Source organism: Falco biarmicus, chromosome 6, assembly GCF_023638135.1.
Source record: "Falco biarmicus isolate bFalBia1 chromosome 6, bFalBia1.pri, whole genome shotgun sequence".
Lineage (NCBI taxonomy): Eukaryota > Metazoa > Chordata > Aves > Falconiformes > Falconidae > Falco > Falco biarmicus.
In genome coordinates, this window is record NC_079293.1 from 65,094,383 (window position 1) to 65,112,603 (window position 18,221).

The following is an 18,221-nucleotide window of genomic DNA, read 5'->3' on the forward strand; positions in this document are numbered from 1 at the left end:
AATACATCTACTGGTGTTACACAGTTTATTTCTTACAACATAATTCTTCTGTAGAAAAAAATAACCTAAAAAAGTAGTTACTGCACTGATTTCTATCAGCTCTCTTCACTTGACAAATAAATGCATTTTATAGTACCTAAAATCCAATTCTGAATATAAAGGTCTGTTGAAGTATTTTGGTTCGTACTCAACTGTCAATCAAGGTTGCTAGGTAGGAGCTTGGGGAAGAATTCCAACCAGGAAACTGGAATATTTCTGTCTTGGTTGGGACAATTTTAGCTATGTGATATCTAGCAGAGGTAAAATGTAGTGTGAACTTGCATGCTTTCCTTGCTCCCTGGTTTCTGAATATGCAGAAAGAGATTGTTCTCCAGAATATTCAGTTCAGTCCAGAGTAATATGCAAATGTAAAAGCAGAGTTTGACCCGTTTCCTTGAGGTGTTGATTTAATTATCACTGAGTATTAGCTAAAAGCAAGCATCATCTTTATCTTTCCTAGATTTGCTGGTGAGTGTTTACTCAAGAACAATTAAAATAGCTATTGTGTTCTCCAAGAAGGGAGTGCATATTCCGTCTTGGAGGGCTCCAGAAATATGTTGGGAAATGAGAAGTCAGGGATGGTGTTGAGAATTATCCTGAGATTATAAAAAGAGGAGTAAAAGCGGCAATGGCATCTGGAAAGAGAGACTGTGGCTGGAGCCAAGGAAGAAGCAGTGTCTGGTACTGTGGGTGAGGTGGGAAAGGAGAACAGCTTCCTGGGGGGAAGAAGAAAGAATAGATGAAGTAGTGCTTTTGGGGGGGTTGGTTTGCTTTTTCAAAAAAGCTAAGAATTTGTATTTTCGAGCCACATTAGTAACCCTAGTTTGAGTGTCTCATTTCAGGTAAACAGTGGCAAGTGTTAGGAACTGAGAAATTGAGATACTGGTGTTGGCTTTCTGGACGGCTCTTTCAGATTCTTGAACAAAGCCTGCTTAAGCAGACCTCTTCAGGCATTATTAGGGATTTTAAATATAATTAATGTTTGGATGAACCTTCCAAAAATCCTGCTTTGAAACTTTGTTATGCATCTCTTAATTGAAATCACTTAATGTTTTCAGTCTTGTTTACTTTTTTACAACTGTTAACACAATAGGGAAAAAGTTTCCAAGGAGTGACTATTGATGTCTCAGGGAACCTAGATCCTAATTGCAAAACAATTGCTGTGATGTCACATGCAGATTTTTATATGGTGTTCACAAGCAGCTGGTTGTGAACAACTGCAGATTGCATAAAATGCCTATAAAGGTTTTGTTCTACTTGTAAAGCTGCTGTCTACGCTGTCAAAAGCTTGTGGATGTAGCAGTCTGAGTGAATTCTCATAGCATGAAATCAACTTACTTTTTGGAAAAAAATGGTTTTGCTAATGTGATTTTTATCATTCATACATTAAAACCAAGCACAGCTCTAAAAACATAGTTATGTATGATGAGAACAGAAGCAACTCTCATCCATGCATTTGAATACCAAGTTTTGGCATAATTTTCGGTAAGTTATACTAGTAAATGGTAGTTCTTGCCAGATTATTGATATGTAGCATAAACATTAGCCTGCTGTAAAATTTTCCTGTAGAAGAAAATCTCACCAATGAACATGATCATTCTGGTAAAAATGGAAACGCAAATTTAATTGAAGATTATGTTGCTTATTGTGAAATGTCAAAGTACTATTTTTCTAATTGTGAAATTGGTATTTAAGGATAAAAACTAAATGGCAGTGAAACGTAAAGGTATGGTAATTTTAGACTTCTAAGGGTATTTATAGAAATGTTTTCATTATAAAATAAAGGTACATAATTTTATTATTCTTGAAGATAATCATCAAAGGTTGTTCAGCTAAAGATTCTGCTTTTTGTTTTCCAGAAACCAGCAAACATTCTGGTAATGGGTGAAGGTCCTGAAAGAGGAAGAGTCAAAATAGGTAAACATCTTGAGAAAATTTCATTCCACAGCTAAGGAATTACTTAAAAAATTGTATCTTTGTTGTAAGATAGAAACAAATTTCATTATTCTTTTGAGTGTATGTATGCAGAACATCTAGTTCGATTTTAAATCTCATTCACTGAGCTTAAAAGTATAAGAAATTCCAGACGGTAGATATTTATAAAGCTTGCTGAGGATATTTAGTGAGATAAAAGCATCTGTAAGAACCTAGTAAGAACATAGAACAGTGCCCACAGTTCTCTTGACTTCCACTATCATGATTTAATGTAACATTGTTACTTATAAATTGTATTTGTTCTTAATTATTTTCATATAAATAACATCAATGCATATGTTTGTAGAAGTCAAAAGGTTTGCTGTGCAAAAGGGTATTATTCAGCATCAAGGTGAGAAATACATCTAACTGTGATAGTCTTTATCCAAAATCTGATTACCTGTGCAGATCGTAAGCCTTAGTCATGTGGATATAATTTTTTTTAATAAAGCATGTGGCAATCATCAAGAAAGAAGTAATACACTGGTACCTCTTTGCTATTCATCAACTTTTGTTCTACTTGCTAATGTTCAGCTAATTTTGATTCATTTGCTTGTATTGGTATGGGTAACTGCAAGAAAATTATACTTGGCATTTCACAACTTTGGAAGCAGAAAGATTTAGGTGAATTTGTGTAAAAGATGACATTTCAGACTTGGTTTAAAATGTGTGGGTTTGGGTATACACCCAAATTTTGTGCTTTCCCATCTAGCATTTCTTAATGTTACTTACCAGGTTGTTTCTAGTGAGAATTTTTGAGTTCTGTAAAATGAATGCTTACGTTTAAAATACACCTCTGTAACAGTGTGCACTCACTGGTTTCATTAATTCCTAGTTAAAAACTTCTTCCTGATTCTGGAGTTCATTCCTCCAAATCAAGTAGGAAGCATACCCTGAAAAATAGTGCAAAGCAATCTACACTGCAGTTGTTTTGGTTTTGCTCTTTGGGTAAATACATAGCAGTCACAAGGGCTCACAGTTTTGTAAACATACGCAAAAATAAGAGAGAAAATGTACATTAGAGACCTTAAACCATTGACTTCAGTTAACCAAGTTTCTGTTACAGTTCTATTTAAATAAACAGACATCCGTTATGTAAAGTTTTATAATACTATGATGAAAGCATGTAAAGTCAAACATCAAACTTCATAGTCTTATGAATGAAGTAAATAGAATTTAGCCTATAGATAAATTTGGCCCTATATTGTTACAAATAACTTGTTGCTTTCTTAGAAACCTTGATTTCTAAGTTTTAACATTTTTGAGCTTTTGTTGTAATTGCTTTTTGGCAATACTGTTAAATTCTGATTTGTATTAAGGTTCTAAATGTTCTTTTCTTCTTCCCCTCCTCCCCCAGCTGATATGGGTTTTGCAAGATTGTTCAACTCACCTTTGAAGCCATTGGCAGACTTGGATCCAGTTGTGGTGACGTTCTGGTATAGAGCTCCAGAGCTGTTGCTTGGAGCCAGACATTATACAAAGGCCATTGGTAAGTTCCTACATAAGAAACAGGTTTACCTTTAAGTTTTGTAAATGAGGGTAGCCTTGCAATAGATACGATGATCAACTGACCAGCTAGGGTTTTTTTCCCTGAAGTAGCAGTAGGTGGAGTGTGGTCCAATCCATGAAAGACTAATTCAGATTGAAGCTTTGAGGACAGTACTTTTATTTTTTTTTTTGTATGAGTTAATGTTAGACATTTTAAATATGGGTTTGTTTTGTTCTTAAAACAAAAATATTCTTTGCATCAATTTATATGGTTTTTTGATACGGGCTCAGTAATCTTGTAATCTTGTAAACCTTCAAAAGGGAAAAAGCTATGGCTGTTAAAGTGGCATTCTTTGAGGGTGCTTCATGTCCAGATGCCTGTATCAAGCATGTGGCTTGATAAGGAGAAGGGCAGTCTCCTGCGCTGTGTGCAATCTGTAGATTGATCACTCCTGACAACTTATGAAGCTCCATGTTCAGGAAATGCTGGTGGCCAGGCTCTTGTCTTCCTTCCCCCTTAGTAAGTTCCATAAGCACAATTAGCCTTGGCTCCTAGCTGTTCACAGGGTAACAACACTGAGATGCACAGGAGAGATCCTGTCTGCCTGATTAGGTTATATATTGAAGAGAACTGCAAAGGAAATGGTGTCCCTCTGCTAACAGAGTTAAACCATTCTTATGTTTACAGAAGTAGCTTGCTTGGCAGTTGCAGGCATTTTCCTGTTACAGAAGTTTTTGGAGATGCTATGTAGGCCTTTAGAGAATTACAAAACACCGTGTTATACTAGCATGTCAGTTGGGTTCATGTTCTGTTGGGTGGACCAACACTTTGAATTGTCTCACACTCTAGCTCAGGGGTCCTCAAACATTTTAACCAGGGGGCTGGCGGGGATGCAGTGGCAGGCAGTCATCTGCGGCTGCTTGGTTTCCCCCCAAACCCCGGCGGGGAGGGGGTGTCTGTAAATACCAGGGGGCCAGATTGAGGACCCTGGGGGACCGTATCTGGCCCACGGGCTGTAGTTTGAGGACCTCTGCTCTAGCTTTTTGAAATAACTCCTGTTTATGAAACATATACAGCAAGAGGTTTGAAAAATTTATGAACTGTCAGCTGACTTCTTTGATGTAGACTTGCACTTCACAGTTCTGTATTGCTTTCCTCTCCCATTTGGAATCCTCCAGTGCAGGAAGACCAGAGTTGGGCAAAATGCTGCTTGGTTTTTTGATCTTGCCTTGAATGTGCAGGAACTGTTAACAAGGGCAAAAAGACTTCTGCATAGCTCTAGTGAGGATATATATGTTCAGTCTTTCCAGCAGGTAACTTGCATTTCTATCCTTGGACAAAGTTTGTCAACATCAAAAAGCCAAAAAGTTGGGGTTTATGTGCCAGTGTTCCTATTCATCTGCTGAAATGGAAAAACATAACTCTTCAGATGTCAGTGTCTACATTAGCAAGTAGTGTGACACAATAGAACTGTATCTGTAAAGCACAAAGGTACTGAGTAGCTAGCATCCACATTATCAGTGTTTTGGAGAAAGGGGAGTACTTTGGGCGTACTCTGACCTGGTCTAGTGGACTACTGCTCAGGAGTGGCTGGTGCACACCTTTTGGTTCAATTTCATCCCAAAATAATTTCTAAGCGCACTTTTAATTGTTATAGGTGTGAACAATCATTCATTTCAAAAGCAAACTCCTGGTCCAAAGTAAAATACTAATTGATGATAGATTCAACTGGGTTGAAAGGGACCTTAGGAGGCCTCTTATCCATCTGCCTGTTCAAAGCATGGTCCACTCTGAATTCAGACGGGATATGCTGAGGGATGTGTCCGGCCAGGTCTTTGGAAACCTCTAAGAACAAAGATTCCATATCCTCTCTGGATGACCTGCTCCAGTGCTAAGTCATCCTCATAGTGAAGAATTTTTTCCTTATACCTAGTCAGAAATTCTTGTTTCAGTTTATACTTTTAATCTATCATTCTCCTGTCACATACCACTGTAAAGAGTCTGGCTCCATCATCTTTTGTCACCTCTCTGTAGTACTGGGAGTGCTGCTTATAGATTCCTCTTCAATCTGAACAAGCATATGTGCCTCAGACAGCTCTCCCAGAGCAGGTTCTCCAGCCTCTGGCCATCTTGGGGGCTCTTGAATGAACTTACTCCAGGTTGTCAAAGTCTGTCTTGTATTTAGGTCCCCAAAGTGGCCCAAATGTGGTCCAACAGGTGCTGAGTAAAGGGGAGTAATCACTTTTTTTTCAGTCTACGGGCTGTGCTGCTGTCGATAGAACCAATACATCCTGTTGATACTGTTAGTAGTCATCGCTACCAGGGTATGCTGGTGGCTTGCGTTTCCCCTGATGTCCACCAAACCCCCATCTGTTTCTGCAGAGACATTCTCCAGCTAGTCAGTACCCCACCTCAACTACTGCAGGAGGTTAGTTCATCATGGGTGCTGGACTTCATATTTGTCCTCACTGAATTTCATGGGTTTCCTGTGGCCTGTTCCTTCTGACTGTCTAGTTCCCTCTGAATGGCAGCTCTACAGTTTCCCCAGTTTTCCCTCATCCACAGCTTGGCAGGGGCATGTTCCATCTCCTTCTCCTTGGCATTGGTAAAGATACCGGAAAGGTCTCATAGGCCTCTGTGGTGCTTGACTTGTACTCAGCTTCCAGTTACCACCGTCCTCGGACCCTGATGATCCAGCCAGTTTTTCCTGAAACCTGAGGCCTGTATTCTGCCGCTTGCCTTCACTACTCCACCTCTTCATGGTTGTTACAGCCAAGGCTGCCATTGATTATCATATCCCCAGCCAGATCTTCCTTCTTCCTGAGTAGCAGATCTGAGATGACACATGTAGTATCTGCATGAAGAAATTTACCTCAGTGTCCTCCAGAAATCTTTGCAAGGTCCCTGAGGCAACCCCGTTTGTGTCCTGTTTGTGCTCTGGGGTGCTACAGAGCCTGTTCGCCTCCTGCCACAGCTCCTTTTGCTGGTGGCTCGCTGTTTGGGGCACTGTCTCCCACTGTGAGCCAGTGTCACCCTGCAGATTGAGTCCTGGGTGGCAGTCCCTCCCTGTGGAGCTCTCTTCGTTGAGGCCTCTGATTTCTCAGGGTGTCCTCTCCGGTGGGTGCTGGGGATGGAGTTTTGTCGTGCCCCCTGCATCGCTGTGGCACAGTCCCACACTGTCTGAAGGAGACTCTTAGAGCCTGCTTTGCAGATCTGTCACCGTGTAAGCCGGGCTGCTGACTCCTACAGTCTCTGCCTGCTGTAGCCTGTAGTGGGTGAAAAGAGTTACTGGAAGTGTTTCAAGAACATACCAAGAGGATCACCTTAAACGCCTGTAAATTAAATGCTTAGACTGCCCTGACTGTGTTGATTTTGTGAAACACTGATGTGAATGGACCAGCTGAGTGACCTGCATGTGTGGTACTGGGAGTTACCTTACGTGACAGTTACCTGTTTTTGATAGATAGCATATTGTTTGCAGATGTAGGTGAGTGATAATATACCGTTATCTCAGGATATCTTTTTGAAGAGTGAATTAGTATAATGCTGTTGTTTTTCTTAATTATGTCATAAATTACTTGGTTCTTGCCCTGAGGGATCTGTAGTCTATACTAAAACACAGACAAGGAGTCCCTGTGAAACTTCAGAGGATGATGCTACTTCAGAGAGATCTGGTTTTGCTTGCAGTTTATTATTTCTGAGGCTTTTATTTCTCCTATCAGACACTTACCAGTGAATCCCCAGGAGGGGCATGAATGGGTCATGTAGTAAGTACCTGGTGTGCAGGGTGAGTGCTGAGGGCACTCAAAACAGTTTAAGCAACAAAGTAAAAGATATGGAAATGAAAACAAAAAAAGTTGCAAGGTGAGATTTGTAGGCTGACTAAAGGATTAAAGCAGCATGTGACTGAAGGGAAGATAAAAGAATAAAGGTACATGGAGGTGATCTATGTGCAGCTTTAAGGCAAAGGGAAGAAGTGGGTAACAGAATGACAGCAGTGATGTTCATGCAATTTATGAGTCCAGACTTGTGTTTTGCTTCTAGTATTATGTGCACTTAAAAAAAGGCAATCTTAATGAGCAAAGCACGCTAGTGAGACTTTAACTTGAATGCTAATGTTTTTGGCAAAGGATGCAACTCTTAAAACTCTCTTGGATCTCTGTGCAAGAAATATAATTTTAACATCTCTTAATATCACATAATTCTCAGGAGCCCTAACATATCACTTTTATTAATAAAACTCTTAAATTATATAAGATTTTCATTTAACTGCTCTTCAGTTGGAAATAATAATTTAGAAAGGTGAATATAGCAATTGTATATATTGCAATATATGCATATAATTGCATATAGCAATTTATGAAAAAGGAAATGACAGGTTATTTGTTGTAACTGCTTATTTTCCATAGTTATTTTCTTATGCCTTTTATGTGATATATAATTTTGTGTAATTAGTAAATAGCAATAAAATCAAGCTAAAAGCATGTCATGCCAGCTTTAGTCTATTTGTTTCCAATTTTTTCATTGTGAGAGAGATTTTTGTTTGAATTTACTAGGAATGCATTGTCATCAGTTCTCCACTGCAACATGCTGAATATTGTCCAATGATTGCTACATAATTCAAATGTTTGCTTAGGTTTTTACTGGCTTAGTCTTGACTTTAAGTATTTTTTTCTGTATTCAGTATTTCATACTCTCTTCCTTATCTTATCTTCACATACAAGTTTAGTTATTAGCTATGTATTCATAATATTCTGGGCACTGTCTAGTATAGTGTCCAATTTGTTTTTGCTCTTGCAGTGAAGCCTTTAGGTATGCTTGCTTAAGTGGAAATAATTCTCATACATGATCAAGAGTTAAATTAGGATTTTACTTTTGTATCATTCAGGATTTTTGTCTGTGTTTTCTGGACCTGGTTTTAGTTACAGTTGGTGGGATTAAGTTTGGGGAAAAATTGGACTAAATACAGTCTGTTTAGAAAGAACTATGTATTACACAAAGGAATATATAAGCATATTTTATTATTTTAGAGGTGGTTTTTCAGTGACATTTCCCCCTTTCGTTTAATTTGACTAATGAAATTTTCTACATTTCATGTATTTGCTTGCAGAACAAGTATATACAAGTTCATCATGTATATAACATCATGTTTTAAGGAAATACAAGAGTCAGAAAAACACTGTTGCTGCAAAACAGAAACAGCTTTTGCTTTCTGCATGTTAAAATAATAGTAAAAAGCTCATGTTAGGGTTTCCCAAATATTATTGGGAAATAATATTTAGTTTCTTTAACTGTGAACATTTATAATCTAAGCCCTACTTGTTAATAAAGTTTTCTATACAATCTGCTACCATAGTTACAAGCAACTAACTTACCAGATGAATACACGTTGGGAAGATGGTTTTGTAGAAGCCAAAGGCCACTCTCTATTCTGTTACTACAATATAAACCTGTACTAAATTCATTGTAGCCTGTGGAAGTTGGTCTGCATTTCCAGCACCATAATTTAAAAACAGAATCTGTTTCCCTGTGTTCATCAGATCCTAAATACTCTAGCAAAGAATTAAAACGTACAACTAAAAGTATCCTGAACAAGCTTCAGGTGAAACCAAGTAACTGCAAAAATGTGAAGTGCTTGCAATCATGGAAATGTTAATAAAATCACTGAGTTTGTAGAGTTACTGAACAACAGAAAATGCTGTTTTCTAACAGCAACCTAAAGACCCAACTATCTGACAGGTAGTTTAGGTTGTTTTTCTAACAACCTGAAGAAACAAGGTTGAAGTAAGTGGCAAGGTACAGTGCTGCTTGCATTTATGGGCAAAGCCTCCTGCACTGTAATTTTAAGGAAAGTAAAGGAAATGACTGCTGTAAAATGGAGGAAAAGGTAAGCAGGCCTTCAGCTTGAAAGGAGACATTAATTAGATTTTTTTTTTTTCCACTCTGGGAACATCAAAATAGAAAAGAATATTCTAGTAAGTAAGTTGTAGGAACTCTTTTTCATCATAGTTTTTTAAGAAAACATGGCAGTCTGCTATGATTCATTCTGGGGCATCTTTTAGCGTAGTATCAAGAAAATAGTATGATTAAGGCATTTTTATCAAGTTGCAGCTTGTATAGTTAGCAGTGCTATCAAATAAGAACATGTTATCTTACCTCTCTCTACCACTTGCCTTAATTAAAGAAATATTATATTAGATAAGTACTATCAGATGGCTTATAGTATTTTAGAGGATTTGGATTTTGTTGGCAAGAGAGTTCTGCAGAATGATCATTCAACCACCAGGCTAAAACACTGTCCTGCACTGCAAAAGGATGCGATTATTTATTGTGGAAAAATAAATCCGAGAACCTGAGGAATTGCTATTGCTTAGTTACCTTTCCTCACTTGTCTAGATTATAGTCAGCGAATGTCAGAAATGGCCATGTGGCAACTGCATTTACCAGCACGAACAAGTTTTAGGTACAGAGAAACTGTAATTCAAAGCTTGGGCAGTGCGCTGTCTCCTCATTCTATTTCCAGACTAGCATGTGGTTGTGGAAGCTGAAAACGTGTGAAAGGTATAAGCAGATATTAAAATGCCTTTGAAAGCAAATGTCACAGGAAAATACTAGGTGTATCAGAGGAAATTAATTTATAATGAATGCTGGGATCCATCAGAGTTCCAACAACTCCATTGGACTTCAGGCATGAAAAAAAGAGAGGGGGAAATATCTGGGGTGTATTAGGTAGGATTTAGGATGGAAATATGTGCATATGTGTTCCATATTGCCTCTGCAGCAAGTCCCACACGTTCCGAGTGCATCAGATGTCATTACTGTGCGCGCACAGATTGTTGGCACACTGGCTGCGCTGTGGGGCCTCTGGAAATCTTGGACCGATGCCTAAAGCTCTTCTTGTCTCTTGTTCTGGGAGTGCTGGGGGGAAGGAGGCAAAAAATAAGACCTATCTGGAAGATATGGTAAACCAGAAATTACAAATGGGGCCAGCCAGAAGACTGAAAAGTCTTCAGCAAAAATGCACAGAGGAGGTTCCCACCTGTGGTTTGTGGAGCCATGGGAGTATGGGGACAGCTTTTAAACATCCATGCGAGAGAATTAGGAGGAGCAAATCTATAGTCAGTCAGCTTCTGTTTGCTGCTCAAGGATCCACATTCCTGTTTGTGAGAGGTTATGATTTGGGAGGAAGGGAGTGCGGAAAAATTAGAAGAGAAATGTAGAGGAGTTTGAAAAATACTCATTTATGTGCTCTGAAAAGAAAAACTCAGGCTACACCAGGAAAGGAGCCTTGTTCGTGCCCTGGGCAATGTTCTATGACATGGGAAGTAATTGGATTCAGATGATATTTTGTGGTAAACTTGTTTTGGCATGTGGTAAACTTTATGTTGATTATCACAGTTGTTCTCATGCTTTTTCTGAGAGGCAAAATACTTTAATACCAAAGATTAGTTGTTGCTCTCTTATCTAGTTATTGCAGGTGCTGCATGATTTACTGCTGTTTTTCCTATTGCTTGACAGTGATCTCTAAAATACTATACAAGTGGTGGGTGGTTTATATATTTTAAAAAAAAAAAAGGCATTTGCTACAGTCCACAATCTTGTATAACTACAGTCAGCTAGGAATTATAAAGTTATAGAAAGGAGTATTAAGTCACTTAAATAGAACATTTTAAAGCTACATTAGTAAGTATTTTGGGAAGTTTGAGATGCTAACAGCAGCTCGAGGCCTGTTGTCTGCAGGATTGTTACATGCTGACACGTTAACTGTTTTGAGATCTAGCACACTAGTTCCTGCTGCCTTCTAATGGCTGTGTCACTCTTGCTTCTCAAGTATGTTTGATGCCTGGAAATTAGCTAGTATATGGGAAGGCCACTGTAAATTCTGAAGTGCCTAAGAGGTGTGAATGCATACTAGCTTAATAGTCAGAACGAGAACAGGGCAGTGGGTTAGATCTGTCTCTGCTGTTGTAAAACTAATGGAGGTACTCTAATGTGGGGCAGACAGTAAAGTTTCATCTCTTAGGACAGTAAGCTGGGTCTCAGGAGACTCGGATTTAAGTACTGATTCAGTCCCAGGTGTTGTATGTGGCCTACAGCATGTTATTTAATCCATCTCACATGTGGTTTCGTTATTGATAAAGTAGGGATGCTACTTAATGGTATTGTCCTGAAGATAAAATCAGTCAATGATAACAAGGAGCTCCCATACAAGTGTTTTATCAATTATTTTTAACTCAGTGAATTGATTATTTGTCTGAAAACCTGGGATGTCACGTAGAATCTGCAGTTAGCTTGAGAAATACAAACATTCTGGACGTTAAAAAAAGTAAAGAAATGGAAAACAAAACCCACTGAATCATCAATCACAACTAGAATCTGCTGATTGTTCTTATTTAGATTGCTCTGTAAATTAACCTGTAAACTTCTGCCTGTGGTCACCCAATACTTCTTCATATGTTTATGGTTCTTTCCTCTTGCAAAACATAGGAAAGAACCAGGTGCTTTTACCTTTTTATTCAGTATTTTGCCAGATTTACTATTGCGTGATGTTTACTGTGACTTAACTGTATGTGGATTATTTTAGAGCAGGAAAATATAACATAAAAATACTTAGAAGGCAGAATATCCTCTACAGTAATTTGTGATTAAAAACAACTTTGGAGTGAGAGATGCCTTCAAAAGTCTGTCTATGCTTAGTCCTGTGTACATCAAAAATAATCAGTTATTTGTGGGCCAAAAAAACCCTCCCTGATGGTAATAGTCTCATTTCCATGTCTTCTTCCTTCTAATTATTTTTCCCTCAGAGTATCAGCTTCATGTTCTTCCCAACTGTTAGTAACCATAGGGCCTCTTATATGAGCAAGCTTTTCCTTCCCTAGTATCTCACTGGCTTTGCCCTTTACCAGTCAGATGAGCTTTGCAGGAGCAGGACTGATTCTCTAACCACTCTAAGCAACCTACACTGTGAGCTCAGTTAAAAAAAAGTTAGGGGAGTAGTTCTTGTGATGTCTGGCATAGCCCAGAGCAAATAATGGATTATAATGTGGAAATGGAACATGAGTGATGACATGAGAAAAGCAAGAATCAGCATTTGGAGAAGGTTAGGAGATGCATTTTGCCCACTTACTCTTCATACTCAGTTCCATTCTGTACGTGTCGGTTGGAATATATTGTGATTCTTTAGAACGTACTGCAAATATGTTGTTCCTTTTATATATGAGCAGGTGAATGGGTTGGTGCAGGGTTGAACTTGCATCACAGAGATATTCCATTTTTTAAGGCTTCCTTTACAAAACAATGGACTAAAGGCTTTCTTAAATGAAACATAAGATTGCCATTTAAAGATCCAAAAGGTTGTCTGTTGTAAAATCTGGTTCCACAAGCATTTTACCCTAGCTAATTAGTGCAGTAGTGAAGGCTTTTAATGTGCTCTGTTTACTACCGTATATGAAAAGTTCACTCACAGAAGTTGATTTGGCTGGAAACCAAGTACCTAATATCATAACGAGATGCATACTTATGGTGCAGAGGAATTTTTTTTTTAATTTATTTATTTTTTTAGCTAATCTGTCAGTTTGATCTTCAGGCACAATTATTTCAGCAATATCAACTGAAACTTTCAACACTACAGCACTGATTGAGTAGAATGACTTGTTCTCAGGACAGGTGGGATTGCTTCACAAGCAGACTTCTTAGGAATAGCTGTGACTGACATCAGAATTGCATTTCACAGCAGGTTATTTTGTTGCTTATCCAATGGAATCACAATTATATCAGAGTTATTGTCAGTGCCTTATTAGAAAGAGGTGTAAGGCTGAACCCCTTAGTAACAGAAATGTTAAGATATTGTAAAGTAAAGCAGTCTGTTTAGAAGAACAAATAAGCTTCTCTGTGCTATCTTAAAGGCAAGATTTCTTCATGTGCATCCCTCGCTGTTGACTGAAATAAGGTAGACATCAAAAGCTTTAATAACTCCCAGAAAAGACTGTCATGGCTTGTGAAGTGGAACAGACCAGGAAAGTGCTTTTCATGTGTTTCATGTTAAAACTCCGTCTACCAGATAGCAGGTCTTTTGCTCACCTAATGTTACCTTTTGAAGGTGTTTACATGTTGGACCTAGTAAAAAATTGCAATAGCTAATGACACAAGCCAACTGAGAGCACACAACAGATTATAAACTCACTGTCCCTGTTCATTTAGCATGGAGTTAACCTCCAAGAGCTCCACTCTTGTTAATATAGTCTGCATTTAATCAGAAAAAAAGTGTATTTTGCTTTCAAAGAATATGTACTACTATTTTCTCATTCGCTACAGCTCAGAAGAGCAGAGAAAATGGCAATAATTTGCTAATTTGCTGTGCTATTTGTACAATATAGATATTGGACACTTACCTGCAGTGATGGAATAAAATGGGGAAAAAAATGGAGGAGCAGGGCAGGGAAGTCAATGCTAAAGCACTATAGTTAGGAATCATGAGTTCCTGGCTTTCCAGTCCTATGATCAGATGATACTGTCAGTCTTTTTATTTTATTTTATTTATTTTATTCCATATGATAAATTGCAAATGCAAAGCTATGGATGTTCCTGAAAAGCTTTGTAAATGCTGTTTTACCAAACAGCAGCATATCTTGCCTGTTCTCCGTTCTTTCATCATTACAGGAGGAAAGGATAACAAGTTCAGTATTAGACCTGCTAATACTTTGCTGTATAAAAGAGACTTGTGACCTTTGCGATGAGAAGCTTTCATATTTCCTTTACTTGCTGCAGTTGTTTGATATTTGGTAGGGGAAAGTAGCCCTGAGGCGACAAAGCTGCCTTTTGTGTCACTCATTACATTCCTTGTACTTCTGATGAGTTGTCACTGAATGAACATTTTTTTCTTTCCACTTTTGTTCTGGTGAAAAATACTTTGGCAGCCCATCACAGTATCTCTTGGACCTTCTGAGGCGTAAGCACTGCTGTAGCTGGAACAAAAGCAGCAGTACATTCTTTACTACGTCTTGGAGATACTGGCATTGGCATAAAAATATTAGCCCTCTGCAGTCTCTGATGTATCTGAGGGTTTAGGATTAGGGAGAAAACAAGGCTGTAACATGCTTTCCTTGCCAGAACTCAGCAGTTGTCTCAGTGACCTAATTCCCTGCCCTGAAGCTATGTCACCTGAGGCTGGAGTCCACCCCAGCTTCTGGAAGAAGAACTGAGAAGAGAAAAAAGAAGATGCAACCATCAATCTATTCTGCATTCATACAAGCACCACTCTGTGCTGGCTCGCAAGGATGTTAGCTGCTCAACTGCTAGCTACTGTGGTTAGTCTGTAGTTTATACAGTAGTAGTCTTGGTTAGTGAAGAGTTAAAAAATTGCTGATGAAAATGTGGTATCTAGGATTTGGGATGGGGGAGGAGTATTTGGGAGGGCAGGCACTGAAAATCGTTACAAAAGCAGTGTAATTTTGGTAAAAGTTTAATTCTCAAGCTATGGATGTTGGGAACAGTTGAATTCTCATGCTCTGTGGTACAGTTGTTAATAGGATGGCATTTTCCCTGCCATGAGGTTCCTGTTTTCTTCAGTACGTAGGCTGCATAAGTTAAATACAAGGTTGCGTATAGAACCGTAAACCTGGAATTTCCAAATTCTTGCATATTAAGTTCTGTAAATTAAAGATTTAAGTTCTTCAACAGGATTTCTTCATTTGCAGTTGGATTTTTGCTGCATGAGAGGACTACTTAGGGCCTCTGGTCCTGTTGCCTCTCCCAGTATTAAATCTATTGTACCTGTGTTGTCAACCTTACCGTAGTAATTGAACTGTATTGTTGCAAGCTAGATAATGTGTCTAATGCACAGCAGAAATTTGAAATCATATGATCCAGGATCTTCATTTAATGATGGTATGCTGAGGGATAGGAGTTTAAATAGAAAATAATTATTTTGACAACCTAAAATAACTCTTTAGGGAGAATGGAGAAATCCTGGCCCACTAAAGCCCTGTAGAAAATTACAGTTGATTTCAGTGAACTCAGAATTTCAGTCAAGATGCTTCAAAATTTTAAAGGTTGTATTAATTGAAATTAATTTAGTTCTTAGTACAAACATGAGAAGAGGGCACCTTAGTTTAAAAAGCTAGTATGGAGCCATACTGTTAAAAAAAGTGAGGATAATAGATTTCATGACTACTTTGAATTAATACGGTTTTGCCTTTAAAAGTTTTGAATTCTCTTGACTCTGTATTGAGATTACACACTCTTGAAATAAAGCATTGTTCTTAGATACACATTTGGCTGGCTGTGAGTGTATCCTGAGAGGTATTCTGTCTGTCTGCAGAGGAGTCATCTTTGGCTTTACAGCATACACTTCTGTTCTTCAGTCAAGTTCTGTTGAGATGCTGTTTGTTAAAGATCAGTAAACGTCACCTAAGTTAGCAATGAGTGATAGCGAATTTCTGACCTTTAGCCTAATGACACCATTTTTTGCTTCCCCTTGAAAAGCCTGTCACATGTAAATGTTTGACCCCATTCTCAGTTCTCCCTAGAAGGTGTCAAATTTAAAAGGCTAGTAACCACTTCTTCCTCAACCTCCTGTTTTACTGATGTCGTGGTTTAACCCTGGCCAGCAGCTAAGCCCCACACAGCTGCTTGCTTGCTCACTCCCCCCTGCTGGGATGGGGGAGAGAATCAGAAGAGTAAAAGTGAGCCAACTTGTGGGTTGAGATAATGACAGTTTAATGCATAAAGCAAATGCTGTGCACGCTAGCAAAGCAAAACAAGGAATTCCTTCATCACTTCCCATGGGCAGGCAGGCGTGCAGCCATCTCCAGGACAGCAGGGCTCCATCACGCATAACGGTTACTTGGGAAGACAAACGCCATCGCTCTGAAAGTCTCCCCCTTCTTCCCCCAGCTTTGTGCTGACATGATGTCACATGGCATGGAGTATCCCTTTGGTCAGCTGGATTCGGCTGTCCTGGCTGTGTCCCCTCCCAGCTTCTTGTGCCCCCCCAGCCCCCTCACGGGTGGGGTGGGGTGGGGTGAGAGGCAGAAAAGGCCTTGGCTCTGTGTCATGCTCAGCAATAACTAAAATATCCCTGTAACAGCCAACACTGTTTCCAGCACAAATCCAAAACACAGCCCCATACTAGCTACTGTGAAGAAAATTTATTCCAGCCAAAAGCAGCAAGGCTGACTAAAGTTTAAATGAAGCATATAAAAATCGAGACCTTAGTGTATGAATGGGAGGATCTTTCCCTTGTGTCTGTGATAGCAACAAGTATGTAACGGGTATGTTCTGTACACCTCATCAGACCGAATAAATGAGAATTTTCCCTTTAGAGGTATATTTTTCTCTTAAACCTAATCTCTAGGTATTTAAAACAGTGTAAAAATTAATAAACTTTTTTTGACATTATCTCTGTGCTCCTAGTTGGCTGTGTGTACAGATTCCAGGTAAGTTTAGAACCTGCTGCTGTGCTCAGCATAACAGATGCAAGATCTTTTTTTAATGTATCACACCTTTTCATTAGACCAGTTAATATTTATTTGAAATAATTAGAAACATTTGCCTTCACAGCCCCCTTTCAGGTTTTCAATATGTTGATGTATTTGTTGTCCTTGCCTTGACTGGAAAGTTTTGGTGAATCTTAAATGTTTTAGCTCTTACAGGTGTCCTGGATTGCCTTGTTTGGACTAAGGCCTTGCTAACTAGCTTTTGGTCACCCTGGCTGTTGCTTTAGTCCTTGGTGGATGTAGAGAAACTGTATTCTGGTGTCTCCCTCCGCTCTTCACTTTTTACCAGCGTTCAGATGTGTCCTAGAATCGACTTTGTGTTCAAAACAAACAAACAAAAAGGCAGGTTGGTTTGAAGTACTGATACTACTAAACCAAACCTCACTAATGGTGAATTCCTCAGATTGATTGCAGCAAAATAGATATTTTCCAATTCTTGACTGAGTTACTTTAACAGAATCTTATTAAAGAATTACATGAGACTAAGCATTTGTTGATGTATTTCTTTTCTTGGATATCGTTAAGAGCCATTTAGTATTCAATCTTGGACTCTGTCCTGTGTTCATGAAACATTTTAGTTAATATGCATAGGAAAAGATGTTTCATTTTGAGAATCGAGTATTGCTCAATACATTGTCTTACTGTCTTAAATGGTGATAATATCCTTAAAAAATGTTTTCAAAATATTGAAAGAAATGCAGAAATTAGTTTATTGTGCTAGAGACAGGAAAGAGGGCATGAGCATTTCTCTGCTTAATCAGCCCTGTCATTAAAACAGCTATGTCAGCATCCTTTTGTACTGGCTCCTTGAGTACAGTGCTGAAGTAGAGTGGGACATGCAGGATTTTCTCAGCTTTAGTAGCTGACCTATAAAGCTATTAGTCACAGGTTTTAAAACTGGGACATGGGCAGCCATTCAGATATTCAAATAATCTGTGCACTCAGGCATACGTGCAGAAAGTCTGTTTACTGGCCACAAGTGACGTACTTTGAAAGGCTGGCATTTTTTCCTTTTATAAAATCACGTGGAACTTGAGAATATCGTTACAATGGAAGGATACTTAGTAGAGAATAGATTTGAATGGGACCTGAGCAAGCTGTTTGGTGAGGAGTCTGGGGAAAGGAGTATGCTATGGAGGCCTCACTCCCACCCCTCTTTCCAGAGCCAGAGAGAAAAACTAGCTTGCATTCAGGTTCAGTGTGAACTTGAGGAAAGTGGCAGT

The 18,221-nt window shown here is 38.7% G+C and overlaps 1 protein-coding gene across 2 annotated transcripts in view; it reads left to right on the forward strand.

Moving 5' to 3' along the window:
- Window positions 1-18,221, forward strand: part of CDK19 (cyclin dependent kinase 19) — a 133,130-nt gene that overhangs the window by 91,750 nt on the left and 23,159 nt on the right. For both annotated transcript variants that reach the window (XM_056342833.1, XM_056342832.1), the window contains 2 exons: window positions 1,899-1,956; window positions 3,371-3,502. In XM_056342833.1, the coding sequence (XP_056198808.1) occupies window positions 1,899-1,956; window positions 3,371-3,502 (190 nt within the window). The remainder of the gene's footprint in view (window positions 1-1,898; window positions 1,957-3,370; window positions 3,503-18,221) is intronic.